At 47.5% G+C, this 10,153-nt stretch overlaps 1 protein-coding gene across 1 annotated transcript; it reads left to right on the top strand.

Moving 5' to 3' along the window:
* The first annotated feature begins 777 nt into the window (after positions 1-777).
* LOC130205637 (steroidogenic factor 1-like) lies at positions 778-8,638 on the top strand. The gene is made up of 6 exons (XM_056433126.1): positions 778-879; positions 957-1,098; positions 2,567-3,096; positions 4,114-4,233; positions 5,443-5,599; positions 8,026-8,638. The coding sequence occupies exons 1-6, from the start codon at positions 778-780 to the stop codon at positions 8,379-8,381; spliced, it is 1,407 nt and encodes a 468-aa protein (XP_056289101.1). The 3' UTR covers positions 8,382-8,638.
* Positions 8,639-10,153: the final 1,515 nt, after the last annotated feature.

Here is a 10,153-nt window from a genome sequence, read left to right as displayed (position 1 = left end):
AAAAGAATTTACAAACTCTATTCAAAGTGAAACATATCCATAACACTGCATTACAAGAGTCATTTAATTTAATATCTCTGTTCCAACATACTGTCATATCTTACCTTCAGTGAATATAAATGTCTAATAAATATATAACTTATATTCACATCACTTTAATATATCGTCATCGACATGAAAGTTCCTCGTGTGTCGTTGCTTTGGCTGAATTGAACTTAAACTTGTCTTCTCTTTATTTTAAATGTATTAATTAGTATTTATTTGACTTTTAATGGTATTATTCTGATATAAAACTGTAGAGCAGGAACTCTAAACATCAGAGAGGCTGAACTCTTTATTCTCATGTTCATCCATTTATATTTATGTCTGTTGTTTGTATAAACTTCATTATTGTAATGTCTGTTTCGTGAAATATGAAAACACAATGCAACTTTTAATTTAAAGCAGAAGCTCTGTTGTTGTTGTTGTTGTTGTTGTTGTTGTTGTTGTTGTTGTTGTTCATAAAGCAACAGGAGAGTCCAAGAGGAGACAGCTCATTGGCTGCAGCCTCAGACCGGGTCCGGTCCTCGGGACCAGGACCAGGACCGTCCCTCCACGTCTCCACGGGGACCACGGGGAGGAGGAGACCCCCCATGACGTCAGTCCACTCAGCACCTCCAGTCCACAGAGCTGCCGAGGCCGTGGACCAGCAGGTGGGTCCTGCAGGTGGAGGTCGACATGGTCAGATAGCGGTCTGACCTCTGCTCCGTGCGTAAAGCTGCGCGCGCCTCCTCCGGGATGCTGCGGCGCGCGGCGGCGGCTCTGGAGGACCTGTGCCCGGTGTGCGGGGACCGGGTGTCCGGGTACCACTACGGGCTGCTCACCTGCGAGAGCTGCAAGGTGGGTCTGCCTCCTCCAGGCTGCATCGCGCTATGAGAGAAGAGCCTTTCTCACGTGGACCCCCTCCTCTTCCTCAGGGCTTCTTCAAGAGAACCGTCCAGAACAACAAGACGTACACGTGCGCGGAGAGCCGCGCGTGCGGCATCGACGTCACGCAGAGGAAGCGGTGTCCGTCCTGCAGGTTCCAGAAGTGTCTGCACGTCGGCATGAGGCTGGAAGGTGAGGGACTCTGCAGCCATCCCATAATAACAGCGAGGACGAGCACCAGCAGCGTGCACGAGCATGTTACAGATACTGCTCCACGCGGCCTTGATACGGCATATAAATATATACAATATACAATATACAAATTACAATATAAATATAAATATAAAATACAATATACAATATACAATATACAATATAAATATACAGTATAAATATATACAATATACAATATATAATATACAATTTAAATATGCAATATACAATATAAATATACAGTATAAATATATACATTATACAATATATAATATACAATATACAATATAAATATAACTATAAATATACAATATACAATATAAATATACAATTTACAATATAAATATACAATTTACAATATAAATATAAAATATACAATATAAGTATACAATATAAATATAAAAAACAATATACAATTTACAATATAAATATACAATATACAATATAAATATAAATATAAAAAACAATTTACAATTTACAATATAAATATACAATATAAATATAAATATAAAAAACAATATACAATTTACAATATAAATATATAATTTACAATATAAATATACAATTTAAAATATACAATATACAATATAAATATACAATTTACAATATAAATAAACAATATATAATATATTCAATCATCAATCATAATGAGGATAATAACTCAAATTGATAAATATATATATATAACTTTCTGTTTAAGGCTCCTGAAACGTTTTTAGAAATCTTTCCTGCTGCATTTACGATGTTATGTGATATTAATAAGAGCAACACATTTATCATGTGTCATTAAAGGCGATGAAATCCCGTGACGTTATTCAGTTGCATGTTATGTGTTTTCATGTCAACACGATGACACCAAAAGTTTGAAACTGGCTTTAATATTTATTTTATTTTGCTGTTGTTATTTTTACTTATACTATATATATATATATATATATATGTTCTATCTGTGGTGAAAATACAAACAACATAAATAAAGGGCTTTAATATTTACACGTACATTTCAGAAGACTTGTAATACAAATACTTTTATTAATATATTCAACTGTGGAAGTTTTATATTGATATCTATAAGTTACAATTATATACAGTGATATTATATATACTGTAAATATATATATAAATATATACATTTATATATATAATATATAGATAAATATATATGGATATATTTATATATGTATATATATATATATGTATATTTATAAATCTATACATTTATATATTTATATATATAATATATATAGATTTATTTATATATGTATATTTATATATATGTATATTTATAAATGTATACATTTATATATTTATATATATAATATATATAGATTTATTTATATATGTATATTTATATATATGTATATTTATAAATGTATACATTTATATATTTATATATATATATATATATATATACAGTATATATATTATCACTGTATCTCGTCTCCAGCTGTTCGTGCTGATCGGATCCGAGGCGGCCGGAACAAGTTCGGCCCGATGTACAAGCGAGACCGGGCCCTGAAGCAGCAGAGGGAGGCTCTGATCCGGGCCGGAGTGTCCAGTCCACCAGGGGGCGCCTCAACCCACAGAGACTTGACCTTCGGCGCTGACCTTCATCCAGGTCCCGCCCTCCACTGCGGCTACCAGAACCCGACACCGGGCTCTCTGCTGCCACCCGACTCACCCGGAGTCCACCGGTACCAGTGGTCCTCAAACTGGACCATCAAGTCCGAGCACGCCGACCCCGCTGCTGAGGTCCAGTCCAGTTCTCTCTCTCCTCCAGGGATGCCGCCCCTGGTGGTGGAGTTTGTGCGCTGCGACCCGGACGAGCTCCAGCTGCAGAACCGGATCGCCGCTCGCCTCCTGCAGGAGAACCACGGAGAACCCAGCAGCCTGAGCCTGATGTGCCACATGGCCGACCAGACCCTGGTCTCCGTGGTGGACTGGGCCCGCTCCTCCATCTTCTTCAGACAGCTGACGGTGAGCTCCTCTCCAGGCCTGATGGCAGGTCAGAGGAACTGGACTTCTCTAGAACAGGAGCCCGGCACCGGGACCTCCTCCGGTCTCAGGCTCAGGTTGTAGAGGTGCTGCATGTCTTCAGGACCCTGATGCCATCAGGTCTTCGGGGCCCTGGGGCCATCAGGTCTTCGGGACCCTGATGCCATCAGGTCTTCGGGACCCTGATGGCATCAGGTCTTCGGGGCCCTGGGGCCATCAGGTCTTCGGGACCCTGATGCCATCAGGTCTTCGGGACCCTGATGCCATCAGGTCTTCGGGGCCCTGATGCCATCAGGTCTTCGGGGCCCTGGGGCCATCAGGTCTTCGGGACCCTGATGCCATCAGGTCTTCGGGGCCCTGGGGCCATCAGGTCTTCGGGACCTTGATGCCATCAGGTCTTCGGGACCCTGATGCCATCAGGTCTTCGGGGCCCTGGGGCCATCAGGTCTTCGGGGCCCTGATGCCATCAGGTCTTCGGGGCCCTGGGGCCATCAGGTCTTCGGGACCTTGATGCCATCAGGTCTTCGGGGCCCTGATGCCATCAGGTCTTCGGGGCCCTGATGCCATCAGGTCTTCGGGGCCCTGATGCCATCAGGTCTTCGGGACCCTGATGCCATCAGGTCTTCGGGGCCCTGATGCCATCAGGTCTTCGGGGCCCTGGGGCCATCAGGTCTTCGGGACCCTGATGCCATCAGGTCTTCGGGGCCCTGATGCCATCAGGTCTTCGGGGCCCTGATGCCATCAGGTCTTCGGGGCCCTGGGGCCCGGCACGTGTTACCATGTGTCCAAGAAAAATACTTCTTTCCACACGCTGTGGTATCTTCTATATTTCCAGTCCTCGTTGCAGACTAAGTCCCCCGGTGCCGGGTCTCTCAGGATACAACGAGTCTCTGACTGGGGGACGACCACAGGAATGAACAGTTATTTAAAATGTGTGTAAAGTGAGGAGCTAGAGACGAAACATGAACTTTAACTTTCACTCTAACGTCCGGCTCCAAGGTCAACGACCAGATGAAGCTGCTGCACAGCTGCTGGAGCGACCTGCTGGTCCTGGACCTGGTCTCCAGACAGGTCCTGTATGGCAGGGAGGGACGCCTGCTGCTGGCCACTGGGCGGGAGGTAAGAGGACCGCACCGGACCAGGAGGTCCACATGTCTCCTCTCTACTGTCTTCACCTCCTGGCCACTGGGCGGGAGGTAAGAGGACCGCACCGGACCAGGAGGTCCACATGTCTCCTCTCTACTGTCTTCACCTCCTGGCCACTGGGCGGGAGGTAAGAGGACCCACCGGACCAGGAGGTCCACATGTCTCCTCTCTACTGTCTTCACCTCCTGGCCACTGGGCGGGAGGTAAGAGGACCGCACCGGACCAGGAGGTCCACATGTCTCCTCTCTACTGTCTTCACCTCCAGCATCTATCAGACGATCGGCGGTTCGATCCCCGGCTCCTATAGTCCATGTGTCATGTGTCATGTATCATGTATCATGTGTCATGTATCATGTGTCATGTGTCATGTGTCATGTGTTAAGTGTCATGTGTTAAGTGTCATATGTCATGTGTCATGTGTCATGTGTCATATGTCATGTGTCATATGTCATGTGTCATGTGTCATGTGTCATGTGTCATGTGTCATGTGTCATATGTCATGTGTCATGTGTCATGTGTCATATGTCATGTGTCATGTGTCATGTGTCATATGTCATGTGTCATGTGTCATATTTCATATGTCATATGTCATGTCTTCATGTATCATGTGGCATATGTCATGTGTCATGTCATGTGTCATATGTCATGTGTCATGTATCATGTGTCATATGTCATGTGTCATGTGTCATGTATCATGTGTCATATGTCATGTGTCATGTGTCATGTGTCATATGTCATGTGTCATGTGTCATGTATCATGTGTCATATGTCATGTGTCATGTGTCATGTGTCATATGTCATGTGTCCATGTGTCATATGTCATGTGTCATATGTCATGTGTCATGTGTCATGTGTCATGTGTCATATGTCATGTGTCATGTGTCATGTGTCATATGTCATGTGTCATGTGTCATGTGTCATATGTCATGTGTCATGTGTCATGTGTCATGTGTCATATGTCATGTGTCATGTGTCATGTGTCATGTGTCATGTGTCCATGTGTCATATGTCATGTGTCATATGTCATGTGTCATGTCATGTGTCATATGTCATGTGTCATGTGTCATGTGTCATGTGTCATGTGTCATGTGTCATGTGTCATATGTCATGTGTCATGTGTCATGTGTCATGTGTCCTCACATTGCAGCATCAGGTCTTCAGTGCTTGTGCTCTTCGGCTCAGGTGGATCTGGTGGATCTGGTGGACCTGGCCTCCCGTGCCGGTCCCACTGAGGCCGGCCTGGTCCAGAGGGGTCAGGAGCTGCTGGACACGCTCCACGTCTTCAAGGTGGACCGCCAAGAGTTCGCCTGCTTCAAGTTCATCGTGCTCTTCAACCCAGGTCAGTGACCCCTGATGCTTCTGATCTATGAAGCTTCACATGGGCTAAAAGGTCCCGAAGGTCCTCCAGGACTTTATGGGGTCTTGATGTTCTGGACTGATCCGCTCAGAGACGTGGTGAGACATCGTGAACCTGGTTTAACAACAAGTCGCTGTTTCCAAGCTGCTTCTCCTGGAGCACCGAGGTCCTCGGGATCTGGACCTCTGTGCTAGAGGAACCGAGGTCCTTAGGATGTAGACCTCTGTGCTAGAGGAAGCGAGGTCCTCGGGATCTGGACCTCTGTGCTAGAGGAACCGAGGTCCTTAGGATGTAGACCTCTGTGCTAGAGGAACTGAGGTCCTCGGGATCTGGACCTCTGTGCTAGAGGAACCGAGGTCCTTAGGATGTAGACCTCTGTGCTAGAGGAACTGAGGTCCTCGGGATCTGGACCTCTGTGCTAGAGGAACCGAGGTCCTCGGGATCTGGACCTCTGTGCTAGAGGAACCGAGGTCTGAATGGAGCTCCTCAGCCAGAGTCTCTGGGGACAGAAACCTGGAGATGGAGAGAGAGACAGAATTTAGAGAGGAAGAAGAAATTAGAGATGGAATTTAGAGAGGAAGAGAGAATTTGGAGATGGAGTTTGGAGATGGAGATGGAGATGGAGTTTGGAGATGGAGTTGGGGATGGAGATGGAGTTTGGAGATGGAGTTTGGAGATGGAGATGGAGATGGAGATGGAGTTTGGAGATGGAGATGGAGATGGAGTTTGGAGATGGAGTTTGGAGATGGAGTTTGGAGATGGAGATGGAGTTTGGAGATGGAGATGGAGTTTGGAGATGGGGTTTGGAGATGGAGATGGAGTTTGGAGATGGAGATGGAGATGGAGTTTGGAGATGGAGTTTGGAGATGGAGTTTGGAGATGGAGATGGAGTTTGGAGATGGAGTTTGGAGATGGAGAAGGAGATGGAGTTTGGAGATGGAGATGGAGATGGAGTTTGGAGATGGAGTTTGGAGATGGAGATGGAGATGGAGATGGAGTTTGGAGATGGAGATGGAGTTTGGAGATGGAGTTTGGAGATGGAGTTTGGAGATGGAGTTTGGAGATGGAGATGGAGTTTGGAGATGGAGTTTGGAGATGGAGATGGAGAAGGAGATGGAGTTTGGAGATGGAGATGGAGATGGAGTTTGGAGATGGAGTTTGGAGATGGAGATGGAGAAGGAGATGGAGTTTGGAGATGGAGATGGAGATGGAGTTTGGAGATGGAGATGGAGATGGAGTTTGGAGATGGAGTTTGGAGATGGAGTTTGGAGATGGAGTTTGGAGATGGAGATGGAGAAGGAGATGGAGTTTGGAGATGGAGATGGAGATGGAGTTTGGAGATGGAGATGGAGATGGAGTTTGGAGATGGAGATGGAGTTTGGAGATGGAGATGGAGATGGAGTTTGGAGATGGAGATGGAGTTTGGAGATGGAGATGGAGTTTGGAGATGGAGATGGAGTTTGGAGATGGAGATGGAGTTTGGAGATGGAGTTTGGAGATGGAGTTTGGAGATGGAGAAGGAGATGGAGTTTGGAGATGGAGTTTGGAGATGGAGTTGGGGATGGAGAAGGAGATGGAGTTTGGAGATGGAGTTTGGAGATGGAGTTTGGAGATGGAGTTGGGGATGGAGATGGAGTTTGGAGATGGAGTTTGGAGATGGAGATGAAGTTTGGAGATGGAGTTTGGAGAAGGAGATGGAGTTTGGAGATGGAGATGGAGATGGAGTTTGGAGATGGAGTTTGGAGATGGAGTTGGGGATGGAGATGGAGTTTGGAGATGGAGTTTGGAGATGGAGATGGAGTTTGGAGATGGAGTTTGGAGATGGAGTTTGGAGATGGAGATGGAGTTTGGAGATGGAGTTTGGAGATGGAGATGGAGTTTGGAGATGGAGATGGAGTTTGGAGATGGAGATGGAGATGGAGTTTGGAGATGGAGATGGAGATGGAGTTTGGAGATGGAGATGGAGATGGAGATGGAGTTGGAGTTTGGAGATGGAGATGGAGTTTGGAGATGGAGATGGAGATGGAGTTTGGAGATGGAGATGGAGATGGAGTTTGGAGATGGAGATGGAGATGGAGTTTGGAGATGGAGTTTGGAGATGGAGATGGAGTTTGGAGATGGAGTTTGGAGATGGAGATGGAGATGGAGTTTGGAGATGGAGATGGAGATGGAGATGGAGTTTGGAGATGGAGTTTGGAGATGGAGATGGAGATGGAGATGGAATGTGCAGAACCAAACTCGAGTACAGAGTGGTTGAGATACACAACATGATGTTTCTTTAGGGGGGGGGGTGTGGCTGCAGGGGAATTATTATGAAGTGAACTGTTCCCAGTTAGAGGAAGAAGAAGAAGAAGAACTTGTCGGTGTCTCGTGACCTTTGACCCCTGTTGACCTCCTCCCTCTCCCAGGTGTGCAGCAGCTGGAGGCCCCCCGGCTGGTGGAGTGCGTGCAGCAGCAGGCTGAAGCAGCGCTGCAGGAGTACACGCGGCGCGCCTCCTCCCACCTCCTGGGCCGCGGCGCCCAGCTGCTGCCGTGCCTGTCGGAGCTGCGCTCGCTCGCCGCCCTCGCCGAGGACTTCCTGTACGGCAAACAGCTGAGCGGCGAGGTGCCGAGCAACAACCTGCTCATGGAGATGCTCCACGCCAAGCGCAGCCTGAGGCCGCCAGACGGGAGCTCTGCGCTCTGCCATTCGGTTCCTGAAGAACCTTCACACCAGGGTTCTCTAAAGAACCAAGTCCTTCAAGAGTTCTTAAAGAACCTATAAAGGTGTCTCAAAGAACCTTCAGAACATGGTTCTTTAAGGCACCGTTTCTGGTTCCACAAGGAACCTTTCAACCCAGGGTTCTTTAGAGAACCATTTCCTTCAAGAGTTCTTAAAGAACCTAGCCTATATTGGTTCCTCAAACGAAAACATGGTTCTTCGTAGAGCCACAAAGCCTTTAAAGAACCCTTTAAGAACCATTATTGTTCTGTGTGTATCAGCATTGATGCGAGTGCAGTAACATCGAGGTCCCATCCAGAGGGTTGTTGTTCGTTAGCTAACAGCTAACAGGCTCATGTGTGCTTTATTTCTCTGTGTGTTCAATAAAGGCTTTTTCACTCATTGAGTTCATATTTCATTTTATAATTAAGACAATGTATCGTTTAAAACCAGGTTAAACCCGTTAGCTTGGTCAGCACTGTTGCTATTAGCGCTGTTAGCGCTGTTAGCTCCTAGCATCTCACATCTCCATGTTCTAGATCTTAGCTTAAAACGTGTTGATTGCAGGTATTTGTATGACTGCAGAAGTTTAGCCCAAAACAGATCATAGACCTTAGCCCACCTTAGACCAATTTAGACTACCTTAGCCCACCTTAGACCAACTTAGACCACCTCAGCCCACCTTAGACCACCTCAGCCCACCTTAGACCAACTTAGACCACCTCAGCCCAACTTAGACCAACTTAGACCACCTCAACCCAACTTAGACCAACTTAGACCACCTCAGCCCAACTTAGACCACTTCAGCCCACCTTTGACCAACTTAGACCATCTCAGCCCACCTTAGCCCACCTTAGACCACCTTAGCCCAACTTAGACCACCTTAGCCCACCTTTGACCAACTTAGACCACCTCAGCCCACCTTAGCCCACCTTAGACCACCTTAGCCCACCTTAGCCCAACTTAGACCACCTTAGACCACCTCAGCCCACCTTAGACCAACTTAGACCACCTCAGCCCACCTTAACCAACCTTAGACCAACTTAGACCACCTCAGCCCACCTTAGACCAACTTAGACCACCTCAGCCCACCTTAGCCCACCTTAGACCAACTTAGACCACCTCAGCCCACCTTAGACCAACATAGACCACCTCAGACCACCTTAGCCCACCTTAGACCAACTTAGACCACCTCAGACCACCTCAGCCCCCCTCAGCCCACCTTAGCCCACCTTAGCCCACTGTAGCCCACCTCAGCCCCCCTCAGCCCCCCTCAGCCCACCTTAGCCCACCTTAGACCAACTTAGACCACCTCAGACCACCTTAGACCAACTTAGACCACCTCAGACAACCTTAGCCCACCTTAGACCAACTTAGACCACCTCAGACCACCTCAGCCCCCCTCAGCCCACCTTAGCCCACCTTAGCCCACTGTAGCCCACCTCAGCCCTCCTCAGCCCCCCTCAGCCCACCTTAGCCCACTGTAGCCCACCTCAGCCCCCCTCAGCCCCCCTCAGCCCACCTTAGCCCACCTTAGCCCACTGTAACCCACCTCAGCCCTCCTCAGCCCCCCTCAGCCCACCTCAGCCCCCCTCAGCCCACCTCAGCCCACCTTAGCCCACTGTAGCCCACCTCAGCCCCCCTCAGCCCCCCTCAGCCCACCTTAGCCCACCTTAGACCAACTTAGACCACCTCAGACCACCTTAGACCAACTTAGACCACCTCAGACCACCTTAGCCCACCTTAGACCAACTTAGACCACCTCAGACCACCTCAGCCCCCCTCAGCCCACCTTAGCCCACCTTAGCCCACTGTAGCCCACCTCAGCCCTCCTC

The sequence above is a fragment of the Pseudoliparis swirei genome, chromosome 15, assembly GCF_029220125.1.
Source record: "Pseudoliparis swirei isolate HS2019 ecotype Mariana Trench chromosome 15, NWPU_hadal_v1, whole genome shotgun sequence".
Taxonomy (NCBI): Eukaryota; Metazoa; Chordata; class Actinopteri; order Perciformes; family Liparidae; genus Pseudoliparis; species Pseudoliparis swirei.
Note: the sequence above shows the minus strand (reverse complement) of the source record. Positions and strands in the feature narration are given on the sequence as shown.